General features: G+C 39.9%; 1 protein-coding gene across 4 annotated transcripts in view; it reads right to left on the bottom strand.

Moving 5' to 3' along the window:
• Positions 1–18,024, bottom strand: part of PCOLCE2 (procollagen C-endopeptidase enhancer 2) — a 46,545-nt gene that overhangs the window by 24,230 nt on the left and 4,291 nt on the right. For all 4 annotated transcript variants that reach the window (XM_074963832.1, XM_074963829.1, XM_074963830.1 and 1 more), the window contains exons 3-5: positions 8,378–8,633; positions 6,920–7,044; positions 3,516–3,652 (exon numbers count right to left, since the gene is read on the bottom strand). In XM_074963832.1, the coding sequence (XP_074819933.1) occupies positions 3,516–3,652; positions 6,920–7,044; positions 8,378–8,633 (518 nt within the window). The remainder of the gene's footprint in view (positions 1–3,515; positions 3,653–6,919; positions 7,045–8,377; positions 8,634–18,024) is intronic.

The raw sequence follows: 18,024 nt of genomic DNA, 5'->3' as shown, positions 1-18,024 counted from the left end.
CCAAACGCTAGACCTGAAGCCAATCATAGCGGTTGGAGAAAAATGAAGTTAACCAAATATGCAGGATGAAATCCTAGCTCCATTGAAATCAATGACAAAACTCCCAATCATTTCAACAGGGCCAGGATTTCACCATTGATTCCTGGTACTGCCAGGCAACTAAGGAATTGTAACTACAGTAACTGACAGAAGACATCTGTAGCCCACAAAAGCTTATGCTCAAATAAATTTGTTAGTCTCTAAGGTGCCACAAGTACTCCTGTTCTTTTTGTGGATACAGACTAACACGGCTGCTACTCTGAAACCTATCTTAACTCTGGAATTTTAGACATACGGGTCACTCATATATGTGGCTGCTGCCTGGGGAAGTGAAAAATGGAGAAAAAGATTAGAAGAGACTTCCTTTTCACTGATCCCTGAGACTGACAGACCTGTACTTCTAAGGAAATTTGATTTTGTTAAATTTGTCTTCTTTATTATTCTAACTCCAAAACATTACATGTGGGGGAAATAACATCCAACGGTTCTGTTTTCTGGAATTATTACAAATGATTAAATTTTAAATTTAGAAGAGTCATTTTCAAAATAAGTTTAATGAATAGTGGTTACTAACTGAGCTTTATTGAAGGACAATTCACAAACAAAACTGTGGTTCTGTACAGAACCACAGAAAGCCAATTCGCTTGAAGGTATAATGTAAATAATCATAAAGGACAATTTGTCTCAGTCCATCAAACTTGTCATTTGGAAGAGTCATTGTGTAAGGAAATATTTCTTCTTGGCAACTCAACTAGTGACCATTCTCAGGCATAAAACTCCCTTCAAATAATATAGACTTGTGATTTTTTTTAAAGCTTGTATTTCTTGAAACAAAATGCTACATGGCATCTCTTGAAGTAGTTCAGCATCAAGAAGCCATACTATAGCTGAAGCGATACACTTAAATTACTAACCTCACTTAGAAACTTTACACATTTTCTAGAATAATTAAGACTTACTACTGCCAGCTTTGCAGACCTGATTATACAATTACAGTGCCATTGGTTGGCTATTTTTCAGGCTGAGTGCACTTAACTCTAGACAGCTCCTCATTAGAGCTGTATTTTTAGAGGCTTTTCTCAGGGAGCCATGATAGTTATGCAGTAAAGAATTTTTCACAGTCTTTCTGGGTTTTAGTCCTGGCAGTAATATAACTACATATGAGACTTATAGTAAGTATGAAATATGTATGCATGTTAATATCACAGAGCAGAAGAAAATCAAGCATGCATCACACTTTGACAATAAATGAATGTTGAGTTAGAAAATGTTTTTCAATGTAAATGGCAAAACTTAGAATCCATAAACATCAGCCCCTTGCTGAGGTATATCAACTAATGAATGCCGTGAGGAAACAAAAATCATTAATTTTTGTCACACTTCAAAATAGACCATGCTCTAACCCTCAAGTTGTCCCAAATGCTTATAGACAATATTCTTCTATCATATTCATTTGACTAGCAAGCTGGGAAAGTTCTGGTAGTTTAAGGATCAATAAACTCAGGCAACTCATTTGTGAGTTCATCTAAAAGTATTTGAATTCAATACGTAAATTAATTGGAGCATTCTGTCTTTTTATTTCATTGACTCATGTTTTTCGGGTTCATCCTAAGCCATGGAATTGTGCCACTGATGTCTGAGCCCTCTGATGTTAACATGCACAGCTGCAGATAGTGCTATAGAATGTAGCACTTTCATGGACACAAGGCCTAACAGAAAAGGAGTACTTGTGGCACCTTAGAGACTAACCAATTAGTCTGTAAGGTGCCACAAGTACTCCTTTTCTTTTTGCGAATACAGACTAACACGGCTGCTACTCTCAAACCTGTCACAAGGCCTAATGCAGAGAATAAGCACTAACTGAAGGGAAGGTGAGCAGTGGTCCAGGGGGCAGCAGAGGAGCCAGAGAATGGGACAAGTATGAAGAGAAAATGACCAAAATGTTAATAGTGTTATAGTGAATACAGAATTAGGTAGCAGCTACTGAAAATGGGGTGGTGGAATCAGGTAGCTGAGGTCTACAGTAAACTTATAGGATCCTAAAGTAAAGACTTCATTTGTTTGTAATGGGAAAATTTTGGGTCATCTGAGGCACAAATGCCCCACTTCATGTAATTTTTAGAATGGGCTTTGTGCATTAGCATGGAAAGAGCATTGATATAGAATGCAACAGAACTCATAACAGAGATTAATTGAGATCATAAAAATACCATATTTAAACCTTTGACTTGTGCTTCAGTACACAGAGTGAAAGAAAAACTAAATATTACTAAGAAATAATGTTTGGAAATAATGTTTTCCAATAGAACATTGTTACAGGGCATACTGGCCTTTTAAGGACAGGCCTGTACATCCCTACTCCAAGTAGAATTCAAGGAGGATCCCTGAGGGACTCCGGGAATTGTGTAGGTTGTTGCAAGGCACACTGGGAAGGCATTCCAGAAAATATAAAGAGAAGCTGCAGGGATGAGGCAAGATTGGGTATAGGGCATTGTGATAGTATTCAATTGGTATTTACTTCTCTGAGCCTGGGAGGAACTGGAAAAGCTCAAGGAAGAGGCCAGACTGATAAGACTTTAGAAAGGAGTCCAGGAAGGCTGTGCTAAAGTAGCCTGGAAAGGTGCCAGGAAGAACGCCATTTTTTTTTAAAGGGGCAATAGAAATTACTCTTTTAAGCAGTGAAGTGAGTGATTTTTGGGTAGAGTGCATACAAGCCCTTCATGACCCAGGGCCCGAGGGCCTGTAGCACTGGAAACGGATAGAGCTCCTCAACAGCTCTACTGACAGGTGGTGTGGAAACCTCTTTGACCCAGGCGTGAAGGACCTGTCAGCCTGGCACCCAGGGGAAAATGAACAAGAAACTGACCAAAGGGCAAAGGTCAACTAGCACAGTTCTGCATCAATAAAGGTGAAACTTTAGCCCAAGGACAGCCAAGGATATATTTTGCTGTTGTATTTGGGACCAGAATGGGAGGACATCTGCTTTGGTCAGAGGCCCAAAGCACTAAAATCACCAACTAACTGAACAGAAAGGGGAGACTGAGACATGTGTGACCAGATTTCAAATGAGGTAAGACAAGATTTAACATACAGTAAATAAATACTGGATAAAATAATTTGGTGAAAAGCATAATCATCAGTAATAAGTAAAATAAATTGTCATTGAACAACCATATTTCACAGAGTTATGAGCAAACAAATTAAATGCTATGGGGCATGTTCCACATTCAGGACAGCCCATGTGAAAGAAAAAATAAACTTTTACAAGCGGTTATCTCTCCATATACATAGGCATTTAAAAGTCTAACCTTATTCAGTGCAATATAGCTGAGATAATAGGAAAAGCCCACAGTATGTACTTGATGTAGAAAACTATCATTTTTGCCAAACTAACTTCAAGAAAAACATAGTAAAGAACTGATATCAAAAAGGACATACAGTTATAGCTATGTTAATAATCCAAGGAAGTTACTCACGCAGGTGGACTGTCTCCACAGTATTTCCCAATTCTTTTAGCATCGTTGATTTCCCCACCATTAAACACTGCCACAAAATCATATCTGCAGTAGTTATCTCTCTCCACATCAAATTTCTCAAACTTTAACTCTATGACCTGAGGGAAAAACATAAATACCTAATTAAGGCTTTTTAAAGTAAGATAACAAGGAGTTCTAATAAAACTAACATCAGTGTGCCTTATTCACTTTGCTATCAATTGATGAAAATTGTTTAATCTGTCTGCTTATTCAAGCAATTAGCTGTCTTCAATATATGAATACAAAGGTTTGTCCTAAGAACCACTAGCAGTATGGAAGGGGGGGAACAGCAGAGGGCTCTAGTAATAGAGTTCCTCATCAAAATCCTGATTTAATTGACAGGACTGCTACTAAAAAAAGCCATGTGCTAGAGAAGGAATACATTTAATTTTTTAGGGGAGTTTGTGAACAGACTTTGATTCCAACGATAAGACAGATCTGTGCCTCTGTATTCTGGCTGGTTTCAGAGTATTCTGGCTGGGTCTCCTGATACCATATTTGTCTCAGACTGTGTTCTAACCCAGTAATTAACAGCAGAGAGATATCCTTCAGCCAGTGACTGACAGGTGTGAGTTCAACCCCAAAGCTGCAAGTAGGCAGAAGACCCATTGTAGCATATGTGGATCTTACTATGCTGAAGAATTACTTTGATAGTATATTTTAGAGATTTAATTATGTAGATGTACCAAGAAATGAATCTATATTCAACTAGATAGCAATTTAGTTACTCAATAACTGAGTGGAATGCACTATTAAATTGTGCTGTCTACTTAGGTTCTTATATTGGACCCATCAAGCACCTTTCAGCAATACATAAAACCATATAACTGTAGAGTTGATTCCAGCGAGTCATCCTTTAATGATTACATGTGCTATTTTTAAAAAAACAGTGAAGCAGAGATCTAAAACATGGGGATTACTTGCTGTTATTTATCTGCTGGGGGAATCTCTACTACTGTAACTACTACAATCTGCTCTTTTTGACCAAGGGGATAAAAGGTATGAAGATTGTCTTGACTGTTCAAGGTTTTCCTTTGTTGTTGTTTGTTTTCCACTGGACCCTCACCAGTGCTGCTCAAGTGGTTGCTTCTTTTTCATGGTCTTCTGGTTCAGAATCTCAATTGGCTGCGGCTGGGAGTGGGGCAAATGGAGTTAAAAGGAAAGTGGGGGAGAGCCTACAGAACAGGGACACTGGCTTGGATGGTGGAGAGAGAGGGAGGTACTAGAGGAAACAAAATAGAGACATGAGAAGAATAAGGGGAAGAGAGTAATTGCAGGAAGGAAATGGGGATAGTAGACAAGGTAGCGAATAGTGGGTAGAGCAAATGGAGGAGGAGAAAAAAGGACACAAAATAGGAGACAGAGAGAACTAATGGTGAGGGAATAAAAACAAAATTTGTGTATGCAGGAAAGCAATAGAATGTCTAGTCTGCTTCCTCGTGTTCTATCTGGGCATCTTGCTGTTCAGTCAGAAAGTCTAATGATGAAATGGAAGGAGAGAAGAGGCCACCACGGAGGAGAACCTAGTTAGTGAGATCAACAAAACAATTATTGGTTTAAATTAGAGCAGGCTTGCCTTAATGGTCTTATGTTGGTTTGGAAGGGAAATGGGCATGGCTTGATTTGAGTCCTTGTCTAATAAAAAGCAAAAAGGTAGAAACCCTATCTATGTAGAAAATATGCTCAGTAGTATGGTGAATCCTTGAATGGCTTGTTTTTAGTGTAGAACACCTTCATGTTCACTAGCCAAAAGGAAAAGTGGTGAATAATACAAAACTTGGTTTTGTGAGTGAGAAAAAGCCCTTGACACATTGGAAACTATACAGCACAGAGAGAAGCACTATGGAAATCGATAGAAAATATATCCATTTGGACACTTAAAATATTTATGGGGACAGGATCTTAAGAATAAGAATACAAAAGGAAACTCCTGTCCTAAGTTTTCACTACAAGCTTGTAGAAAGTTTTCAAGCTCATCTGGAGATAAATAGGAAGCATCAAAGTAATCTGCAATTTACAGATAATATTGTTAAAATCACTGCATCCAATGAAGTGAGCTGTAGCTCACAAAAGCTTATGCTCAAATAAATTTGTTAGTCTCTAACGTGCCTCAAGTACTCCTTTTCTTTTTGCCTAGCTACAGATTGCTAAATGACCTGTACATGGCAAGCAAGGAATATGGATTAAAGATGAATACAGGAAAGACTAAGCTGACCTACAGCTCTAGTTCAAGGGGGGGAAAATCTTGGTAAATGGAAAAGAATTAAAGATCTGAAGAATACATTTATGAGGGACAGCTTTTTCATTTGGAAGATTATGGTCATGTGCTGGAGATTAATAGAAAAATCCGGATGGCATGTAAAAGAATTTTAGGACGCTAATGTAGTTATGAAAAGTAACCTATCAAACATGCCTCAGTCATTGTGTACTCCCTGCCATGATACAGATTATTGAGCAGAAATCTGGGCAACAACAAATAAAGATGAAGCTAAGATTGAGACCAGCCCAACACAGCATGGAAGGATTTATTCAATGAATAACAGAGTGACAAGAGACAAATAAATGGATCTGAAATGAGGCAGAAGTGGTAGGGCCTTATAAAATGGCAGTAAGCATACCATGAAGTTAGTTGAGTGACTGACCAAGCTGATGGAGACCTCAAGATAAGAAAATAGAGAGAAATAAGAGTTTTATAGTGGAAACTGTTTAGTAAGACACATCCCCATGCATGTCCTATGAAGATAGGCAGAGTTATTATTGAAATAATGTACTTCTGCTTTTAATATGCGTTAAAGTATGCATGGATGAATCCAATAGAAAATATACCACAAACCATACGTATTCTGTTAAACTTCAACCTGATGTTCATAATCTTGTTTATTCTGAAATGGATCACTTGCACTCATTTTACTCTGATCTAATTTACTATTGGACTTCTGTTAATTAACAAAATAAACCAAAAATCCTCCCAAAAAACATTGTTTTAAAAGCCTGGCTAGCCACCCAGCAGCATGTAGAAAGTAGAGTATATGGGAAGCTACATTCTAAATTAGATGTAATACTCAACTGAAAAACAGAAAACACTGGAAATAATGCCAGAAAAATATAGGAACCATGAAACATACAAGAAAATTGTACAACTTATGAAGAGAAAGTACACATGAATAGATAGTGTATGCCCCACACACCCTCAATTTCTGTATTTGTAACCTTAATAATGTTCTTAATGTTTTTTCCTTTTTGTATGTTCCTTTGACATAATGAAGTATCAAAGTAACTAGTATAAATTGCCAACCTACATGTTAACTTTGTGGGTAACTGTTAAAAGAGATACAAAAGCTCACCTGATTCTTTGGGGCTACAATATGCCATGAGCAAGTGACTCCTGCTGGGTAATCTCGATCTGGCCAGTTAGGCGTTTTAAAGGACCCAGAAGGCTTGTCTAGTCGTCCACCACAGTACTGATCTCCTAGAAATACAAAACATAACATACTGACCAAAAACGTAGGGCACATGTGTAATGCATTTAATACAGCTGTTCCACTACAGCCAAATTCCCAACTCCTGTGTGTAGCCAAAGGAAACAAGCTTTTGTGTAGGGGTTCTCAGATGGGACCCATAGAAAATGCTCTCAGCCTGAAGTTCTTCCTCTGTGGGTCCAGCAACAGATTCCCCCATAGGGTTCAGCACCAGAAGTTTATTTCAGGAGCTGAAGGGCTTGTAATAGCGTCCATGGTCCCTGTGCTCCCTTTCCTGGAGAAGGCAATTTGGTAGTGATATGTGTAGCTGAAGATACAGCTCACTTGACATGTTTCTCCAGAGCCACTGCACAGCAATATGCCACAGGGTGTAAGGGTTTTAGAGACCACTGTATAGCATCTGTGCAGCCGCACCATTTTGTGCAACACAACCCTGCTAGTTCCACTGCATTTAGGGCCCTCCATGCCCACGGGGAGGATTTTGTTCATAGTAAAGAAACTAAAAACTGTTTGTGACTGGTATCTTTACTTTGTAGAGACTTTAACATATGCTATAATTTTTCTATAAGATCCATGTTAGCAGTGTATTAAGATAAACTTTGCTGATCAAAAGATTCTCCCTTGTTCCCAGACTACAAAATTAAAACTATTTTCCCCCTTCGCAAAATTGAGGATGAGAGAAAAGCTTGGAATTGGCATTTTGTGCCTAAGAGGAGTCAATATCCATGACTGAGAATGAAAAGGAAAAAAACTTTAACTTAACAAAATTGAAGACTTCTTTTTTTAAAGTGCCAGTCTAGGGCTTCATTTCTCCTCCTCCCAGCCCCAAAATAATAAAACGTGTACCAAATACTGTGAATACATTATCCTTGACTATAACACAAGTGTGCAGCTTCTTCATTATTGTACTCTTTCAGTACCAAGGATGCAAGGTTCTGGATGTTATAACTTTCAAAGAAGTAGGAAACCTTACTTTAACTTAAAGTACCTTTGGCCTCAAAGTCTAAGTACATTCTATAAAAGACAAGTTAATGTTTGCAGTGGTGGCACCAGGCATAAGTAGACTTAGCAGTTGCTTAGGGCCCCCATTGAATATTATCCCCAAAATACCATTCATCTTATTTAACATGAACTTTTTAACAAGCGTATTAGTATGTGATGTGTTGGTATATTTTTTTGGTTTGCAGAAATAATGCAATTAGTATTTTTAGGGGGTGGGTGAAGGGTAAGGTGTAGCCCCAGAAATATTACTGCTTAGGGCCCCTGATGGGCTAGCACAGCCTCTGAATGTTTGCCTTTAATATTTGCATAGTTGTAAAATACCTCTTTCATGTGGTTCTGCTGCAGAAAACATAGCAATGAATCCATTTCCAGCTGTATTCGCATCTGAAATCATTTGTACCAACATCTTATTGCCATTGGCCACAAGGGCACCTGGTTTGAAAGTACCACAGAACCTGCCGAGGCGTTGTCCATTGGCATGACCATTGTAAACATCCACAAAGTCATATCTGCACAAGTTGTCACTTTCCAAGTCTATGTATCTAAAAGACAGAACTACCACCTTTCCTTCAGGCACCTGTAGAAGGGAGAGAGTAATGTATCTTAAAAACATAATAATTATCATCACATGACTAGCTGCTCTGGTGCTCTACATAACTGTTGTTTGTGTTTTCAACTGTGCATATTTTCAAGTTTCTTTCCCCCAACTTACCAATCAAATTCTTCATTCAAGTACAGATGAGATGTTGAACAAATAATATGGGATACTCCCTCTCTGTTCCCAGCTCTATCCCTTCCTGTTGCATAGCATCCTCTCTCCAGAATGGTGCTTTGACAAATGTTGATAACTGCTATTCAATATCCATCACATCCCAATTCAACTGCAACTCTAAGGCCCAACCACATCCTCTGCCAGTGATGTCACATCCATCATTGAACTCATCAATGCAGGGCTAACTAACTGGGTGATAAGAAAAGGAGTACTTGTGGCACCTTAGAGCCTAACAAATTTATTTGAGCATAAGCTTTCGTGAGCTACAGCTCACTTCATCGGATGCAGTCCACTGAATGCATCCGATGAAGTGAGCTGTAGCTCACGAAAGCTTATGCTCAAATAAATGTTAGTCTCGAAGGTGCCACAAGTACTCCTTTTCTTTTTGCGAATACAGACTAACACGGCTGCTACTCTGATAACTGGGTGATGTCAGTGCCATCTTTTAAATATGAACCAGTCAATCAATTTTGAGTTTAGTTCACTTGTCTCTCTCATCCTGGTTATCTGTGGCATTCAAGGGTTTATAATAAAGCCTTTCAATTTGTGGGATTTTACATTTTCTGATCACTTTTAGTAGTAATTTAATAAACACAATATCAATTTAAAAAAGAAAAAGGGAAACTTTATGGCTAATACTGCATAGCTCAAATTAACAACTAGATGGAACCCATTTAGTTCCATGGATGTAGTGGAAATACTTGTTTTGATAAAGAATATGTAAAACTACATGTTGGCTACAGAGTTCAAGCAAGCCACTAGTATGTGATGATGGTAAGAGAGCCTTTGGTTATAAGGGTCTAGACACAAGTTACCCTTAACCAGAAAGCAATTTAAAATGTAACTCTCTGGTTCCTGGAACACTAAGGCCTAATGCTGTTTTGCTGCTTTAACAAAAAGCATCTAAAGACTTTGGTTAAATGGAGAATATATTTGGATAGAAATAATTACGTTTAAAACGGACACAGGGAAGCTTTTTAAAAATACACAAAGTGATCTCAATTCAAAACTCAGTACACTTATCCACTTGTCCAGAAAGAAAACACATATTTTTTTTTGGAACCCAAAAATGTGCTGGGCACTACACAAGGCAAGGAGACAGTTCCTGCTCCAAAGAGTTTACCATCTAAATTTGAGACATGACATGAGTGGTAGTGATGAACGGTAGGAATTGGATGCGCAGTACTGTTACATAGTTATGCAGGTTAGGCATGTACATATCTGTCGAGTCTTTGGGTTTGTAAGAGCTATAGAAAAATAAGTTGTGAGTATTTAAGACTGAAAGTTCAGCCTTGGCTTTTATCTGTTGCTGAGTAACTCATGACTTTTCTTTGTATACATATATTTAAAGAATGAAAGAACCTATAATACAAGCTTCCTACAAAGGACCTAATACTATACAATAGACTTCTGTCCTGAGGAAGCCCTGTGAAGCTGGCAATTCCCTAGCCCACAGGAAGCCAAGATAACCAGGAGAAAGTTTGCCTCCTGCAGAAGCCCCAAAACAATATCTAACAAAACTCTGTAGTACCAAGTTGTGGCGTTGCCTGGGTGGGTTAGTGCTCATGCAGATAAATTCTCTGCAGCAAGAGTTGCTTAGGGCAGAACCTCAGAAGGTATCAATTGTCATAGCTCCATTGAAGTTAATGGAATGATGACAATTTACACCATCTGAGGATCGGCCCCAAGGGCTGCCCTATCCACAAATCTCGGGTTGGGAAATCTAAATTCCTACAGCTCTAGAACTCTTGGTAACCTCTTGGCACTGCCACAGGCAAGGGGGTGACACACGAGTCCGGCCTGGCTTAAACAAATGACCTGTGCTTGTGATGCATCAGAGATTAGAACCTGTAACAAAGAAATTAGCAACAAGTGGAAGTTTTAAAAGAGAAAGACCAAAGTTCCTTTTGTTTTAAATCAGTCTCCTAAATAAGTTGAATTTCTATCATTTTAATTTTAGTGACTTTGGGGGAGATTTTCAAAAGCATAAATGACAGGCATCTAATTGCCATTAGTGCCTTTAAAAATCTGCCCATTTATTTTTATCTTGAATGGATAACAGCTGTGGGGAAAACAGAAATGTAGCTGACTTTTTCCAGCAGATGGAAATGTAGTCTAGAGGGACTACAGAGTGTTTGATTCTAAACATATATATGTAGTTATCCACACCTACAGAAGCCCAGAAAGTATAAAGTTTCCAGCATATGCATCTCTCCAGCTCATATTAACTCCTCGACTGGTCTGAATAACTCAGAGGCACTAAAAGTGGGGGTTGAAGGGGAAGAGGATGCAGGGCACATTTGACATTCTTGATGCACTTCTCTTTTCTAACAGCAATTAATTCACTCAGAATTTCCTTCTTTTTGCCTGTCTGACACACAGTAAAATAAGGTTATTTTTATGGAGGAAGGACTAAGGCAAAGGCCTGGGAGTCAGGAGAACCAGGTATTATTTATGACTGTACAAACTCTGTGACCTTGGACAAGTCAATTAACATCCAAATTTGAAACATTTGGCCTTAAAATTAAGCAGATAAATAGAACCGTCCTGATTATCAGAGAGGCAAAGCATTAGTAAGAAAAATAATGTAAGCTCTTTGGGGTAGGAACTGCCAATATCTGTGTGTTTGTATTGTGCCTAGAACAAAAGGGTCCCAACTCGGTTGGCCTTTAGGGGCAATGACATGTCTTAATCATTTTAGTAGTGGCAGCATTGGTAGTGTGCCCATAGATAAGTTTACCTACACTTTCCAATATAAGCTGAAGTTTTCAGTCACTTACAACTCTGCCAAAGTTTAACCATATGGACCAAAGTTTTCCTTGATCTCTTTTCGGAGTTATTTTTGAAAATTTCAGCAAAAACAGCAAAGAGTCCTGTGGCACCTTATAGACAGACGTATTGGAGCATAAGCTTTCGTGGGTGAATACCCACTTCGTCGAATGCATGTAGTGGCCCGACGAAGTGGGTATTCACCCACAAAAGCTTATGCTCCAATACGTCTGCTAGCCTATAAGGTGCCACAGGACTCTGCTGCTTTTACAGATCCAGACTAACACGGCTACCGCTCTCATACTTGACAGCAAAAACAGTTGTTTCAGAGAATGGGTTTAAGGAAATTAGTCAAATTAGTCAAATTGTGGGTTTTCCCCCCAATCATTTCTTTGAGGCGATCTTGCTCTTCCCAGGGTTTAGACTAGGAACTTTAAAATTGGCAGGTGGAAGGTTCTAGAGCCAGAGAGGTGCCTTTTGCCATCCCTGTGAAAATCCACTCAGATTTGGCTAAATTCTAAACCAGCCAGAGCCCTCCCTCCCCCACACACCTCAACCCCCTGCCCCAGCCCGGTGACAGTGAGTGAGGATGGGGGAGAGTGAGTGACGGAGGGGGCGAGCGGGGGCGGGGCCTCAGGAAAGGGGCGGGGCAGGAGTGTTTGGTTTTGTGCAATTAGAAAGTTGGCAACCCTAGTCACGAGCTGTTAATGACCCATGAATGGGTCAATATGCTTCCACATGACTGAATCTTTCTTTCTTTTATTTATAGAAGTTTGCAGAGTGAAGCTCTCGAATGTTAGGAAATGCTAGCCTCCTGGGCTATATGCATTATGATAGTCTTTAATTATGTGATTGTATACTATTTGTTCTATATGATTCCCTGCCTCATTCAGTGCACAGGATGGACAATGAATGAGGCAGAAGGATCCAAAAGAAGAGAATGATATGTAAGGCACTGGACCAGGATCAGGAGAGCTGGATTCTGTTCCTGGCTCTGTCACCGTCTAAGCAATATGAGAGAGACTCTTGTTATACACATATGCAAAGGAGCAGGAAAAAAGTTGCACAGGCAACATTAATACTAGCATTTTCTCTTAACTTTTCAACCATAGCTTTCTTTTAACTTTTTTTTTTGTATGTAAAATTATATATATTATATAATTTTAAAAGAGTTTGGGAAACTAGTAAAAACCAGGCATTTCTTACGAGAAATCTTGGGTCCTGATCCTGAAAATATTAAAGCACATGTATAACTTCACTTAACTGAGTAATACCACTGATGTTATGCATCAATAAATTGTATTGTCAGGATCAGGCCCCATTAGTCTGTCTGATCTCTGCAAGCAAAATTCCTATTGTTGTCAAGAGGTGTAGGTAAGCCCTTGAGGCTCTGATCCCATGTGGGCATTCCTATGGTCCCACAGAGAGCTTCAATGTAGTCAGTGGGACTCTGTACAGAACAGCAGGCTGGATTGGGGTCTTAGACTGAAAGGTTTGTGACAATTCTGCCTTCCTTATTTTAGTTTCATAGGTGGAATTATATTTTAGGAAAGCTTTTTTGACCTCTCCCCTACTGATCTGAAAAGTGATTCCACACTATTTGTTTTAGCAGGCATTTATGGGGTTTTTTTTGTTTTTGTTTTCTTTTTTAAGTTATGAAACTTCAATGAGCATATGCAGTCTTGGTTTTCAAGCTCAGAGCCTGATCCAACCCATAGTTACAGGAGTAATCCTTACTCACATGTGTAGTTGTAATCAAGCCATGGGGATAAATAAACGCTGAAGGACTTGACCCTCCATCATCTTAAGGAATTTGTCAATATTTTCAAAAAGAAAAGGAGGACTTGTGGCACCTTAGAGACTAACCAATTTATTTGAGCATGAGCTTTCGTAAGCTACAGCTCACTTCATCGGATGCATACTGTGCATCCGATGAAGTGAGCTGTAGCTCACGAAAGCTCATGCTCAAATAAATTGGTTAGTCTCTAAGGTGCCACAAGTCCTCCTTTTCTTTTTGCGAATACAGACTAACACGGCTGTTACGCTGAAACCTGTCAATATTTTATTATTTTAATAAAATAATTTTACCAGGTTAAACCAGCTGTTAAGCCATTTGGAAAACAAATCTACAGCATGGTGCCTAACTGAAATACAAACTGTGGAGCAGCAGATTCATTTTAAGAATACCTACCAGCTCAGTTCTACAACTGGTCCAGCAGCAGAACTCACAGCATCTGACTCTTTTGAAAACAGTATCTCGTTCTTTGTTCTCCACTAGAATAACCCCATTTTAAAAGCTTGAAAATTAACATGTATTCAAACCTGCCAATGTTTCTTCCACCATTTTCCAAACATCACTTTCTTCCCTGTCTTTCTAATGGAGCAAAACCCAGCAGGACTCAGTTTTGTTTACTTTGGACTAGATTGAGCCTTTGGGCTTGGTCGTTGGCCCTAAGTCTGGGGCAGCAAAAAAACTGCAACGCCTCAGAACAAGCTCTGGGCAGGGCTTGTAGTTCAGTCACTATTTCTCCCCTGCTTCTCCCTTACTATGTCATATCTACCCCATTCATGCGGCAGCTCATGCCTATTGCTCCTGGGAAACTCTGCTAGCTGGTGTATTTGGTGGGACAGAACGCACAGCCATGGCTCCGCCCACTCCCCATCTTCTTGCTCGCAGAGGGAAGCACTGGGTGTGCAATTGTTGCTTTTCACTCCCAAGCACCTAGAATTGAAATCCAGGCAGCTTACTCCCCTGCAGGGCCATGCAATCTCACCGTGTCCTGTTTGTACACCAGAAATTACCACACAAGCACCAGCAGTCCAACTTCCACTCCTCTGTTTCCATATTGTTCCAGCACAGGGAAGGGGCCAGAGAGGAAGGGAAAGTGAGAAAATGGAGGGTAGGGTTAGTACTTGAATTGGGTGCCTGATCCAACTCTCATTCAAATCAACTGGTTGGTGAGAGAAGTTCAAGAGATGTGAGAGTCCACTATGCTTCTGTATCTCTGACAGTAATTACCAAAATCCTTCTGATCAAATACTGGGGTCTGGTGTATGGACAGTAGATATCAATAAGCTTGCAATTTCATTAGGCACTTTTTGGCTGGTGTAGCAACCAACTCAATGACTGTCTCTTTAAAAACTGTTCCATTCTTCTTCCCATCCTAAACATAACTACAGTTGCCCAGCTAATAGATCCAGAATTTTTCTGCTAATTAGACTTGCTGCCATTCTTGACCTGACCCTGAGTGACACTGGGGCAAGTTTACAGTTGTGGAGTGTCCTAATTCTAATGAGGGGAGTGAGAGTGTTTCTGACTCCAAAACGAAAGATTGCCAAAGACAAAAGGACGCATGTATAGCCTCCTGCTGCCACCTCCTCTCCCCTCCACCAATATACATCCCTTATACTCCTCCTACAGGACCCATGCTGTGAGCTGTGCTGCCAGTTGCTCCTCAAAAGCTGCTGCCTCTGGAATGCCCCTCAAGGGGGGTTTCCACAGCAAATGGGGAAGAAATGTAAACTGCTGCTTTGCCCAATGGAGTGTGGGTACAGGTGGAAGGAAAACCCAGCGAAGAGTGGCCAGTCCTCACCTCATGTCCCTCCTCACTGATAGCGGGGATTCTATAAGACTGGAGGAAAGTGGGTGAGCATGTCCGAGGCAGCACAGCCCCCGCTCCCAGCTAGAATCTGTTCAAAGTGTGGTGCAGTGTACAGGAGGCTGAGCGTAATATTCCTACCACCTGATACGGGGGCAGGAGCATCTCTCACATATCCTTCATTTCAGGGGACATAACTAACTTTAGACCAAGTACCTATCTCCCACAGAGCTTTGGTGTCCCCTCACTTTTATTGTTGTAAATTACATACATCAAATACAATGTTTACAGGAATAAACTCCACACCATTTTATATTTCCTGCATGAGTATTTTGTCATTCACTTGGCATCCCACATTTGGGCCTTGGTAGGGTGAGAGGTGAGGGTAGAACTCAGGAGTGTCGATGAGGGAGGGTAAGGGCGTGCACACCAATACACTGGATGGCAGTCTGAAGCAGTGTATTCAGACTTGGAGGGTCATTTTTATTCTATTGACAGCCACCTCCTACCAGCATCAAGGTCCTAATAGGAGCAGGTTTCCTACCAAGTGCCACTCTGTAGTCATACTGCTCAGGACCTTACCAGACTTAAAGCCTGTTTTGAAGATCTAGTGATGTGCTTTGGATCCGGAGCTACTTTGAACCAAACCTAATGGTTAATTTACCTTTTAGTTCTCAATATGTATACACGAACATAGCCCAGCAGACCCTACCATGTTGTGAATGTTCTTAACCAAATTAATGTTTATTAATGTAGTCAGGATTTATTACACTAAATACACAGAGAGACTATATACTCCTGTTAGCAAACATACATGTCTCTCTAGCAGAGAAAGGAGAATATATCCCTAAACATTTTTGGGGAAAGTTGTTTATGGTGTACACTGTTCTAAAAACATCAGTATTTAGACTGTAAGCACTTTGATGAAGGGACTTTCTTATTTTATATATACAGCACCTAGCACAGTAAGGTCCCTGGATGTTTTTGTACCACCACTAAGAGCAACTGTTCTCTTCCTAATACATGCATACTTTTCTCTAACTTAAAACAGAGCCTATTCACAAGTGTACCTCTTCCTGCTTTTTGGGAAAGTTCTTGGTATGTCTTGGTCTTCCATATTATTTACTACAGTGTTGGGGGCAGGGAGAAAGGGAGTTGTTTGTGGACCAGAGCCTTAAATGCCAAGTTTTAAACTTGACTTAAATGATTTTGGCTGAATAATAAACCTTTCCAAAACAGGGTTTAATAATAAAAATGCTGAGTGTTTAGCCATAGTGGTGCTATGGATCACTAGAACACCTTTCCCACCATACTTATGGTCAAGACTTGAAAAATTTGTCAGATGTCTGCTAGCCAGGAGATTAAACATATTAGCCAAAATTAATATGAAAGATATATTGGAATGGGGGAGTAACGCAATGAAAGGAAGCCCAATTTCTGTGCCCACTTTCTTCCCGTCCCCTCCTTTCCAGCTGCTGATTTTTCCCCCCATCTGAAGCAATGCAGCAGTGCATATTTGGAAGGATAATTTCACAACCATATAAACGAGATGCTTTCGAGAACTAAAGTCTAAAGAAACTGACTTAAGCATCTCTGCTCATGAGGGCAAGTTTCCAATTCCACTGATCAGAGGATTTTTCAAACCCTGCTTATTTCAGCAAACCTGTTCTGCAATCCGGCTACTGAACCTATAAAAACATCACCTTGTATGACTGTGACAGTCTTGAGTATTATTTTTACACATTGAGCATGCCGGATTTTATAGGAACTGCATGGTTTGCCAAAAAGACACAGGACAACAGGACAACTTCTAAGACTATTCCACATAACTATGCGGGTGATGGCCAAGAAAGGATTATACAATATTAAAAGCATATGTATGTGATACACGTGAGTGACACTATGCAAGTTACTACACGAGAGGAAACAAGAGTAAAGATGATTTCTTAGCAGCAGCAGTACCAACCAAAGGCTTCTAAGTAGTCTGCCAAAGCTGCAATACACGCGCTAGCACGTGCTACACACTTCTTACAGCTCTCAGAATAGCGCAGCTGTGTCTGTTAACCAGCATTTTTAAATAACAGAAACTTAATTGGGCTTGTGTCTCTTCTAGCTTTAGCAAAGTAACTGTGGAAGACATCATCAGATACCATAATAATAAAATACCTATCTCTTATGTAGCACTTTTCATCAGTAACTCTTAAAGAGCTTTACAAAAGAAGGTATCATTATCTCCAATTTACAGGTGTGGAAACTGAGGCACAGAGGTGAAGTAACTTGCCCAAGGTCACCCAGCATACCAGTGCCACAGCCAGGAATAAAACTCAGGTCTCCTGAGTTACAATCCAGTGCTCTATCTGCTAGGTCACATTGTCTCACTTTATATTATATTACCTATTTAGTGTTTTATAAAGGAATTTTACTTTCAAATTGCTTGCCTTACCTCAATTAACTTTTTGGATTTCTCCTAAAGAAGATGGCATTCTCTGGTTGAGAAAACAACACTTCCATGCCTCTGATAACCCACATGGAAAGCAAAACAATAGCTGTTCCAGTTTTGCAGACTTGAGCCAGATTCTGCACTGTGCTGAATATCACCTGCAAGGTTCACATTGCTACCATGGACTGGCAAAAGGTGCTCTAGTATCAGATACTAGTTGAGGAGGCCTTTACATGATAACTAAGTAGATGTCTTTGCCCTCCCTCCCAGCCACACATACAACTCTCTTACCAGAGTTTGGTGGTATTTAAACCTGGGCTAGCTGCCTGACTGGACTTGAGTGCCACTTTCACTTGGGCTGGTAACCAGCCCAATTTTCAGTGAGGAT

Source organism: Natator depressus, chromosome 9 (assembly GCF_965152275.1).
Source record: "Natator depressus isolate rNatDep1 chromosome 9, rNatDep2.hap1, whole genome shotgun sequence".
NCBI classification, from domain to species: domain Eukaryota; kingdom Metazoa; phylum Chordata; order Testudines; family Cheloniidae; genus Natator; species Natator depressus.
This window is presented reverse-complemented; position numbering and strand designations above follow the sequence as displayed.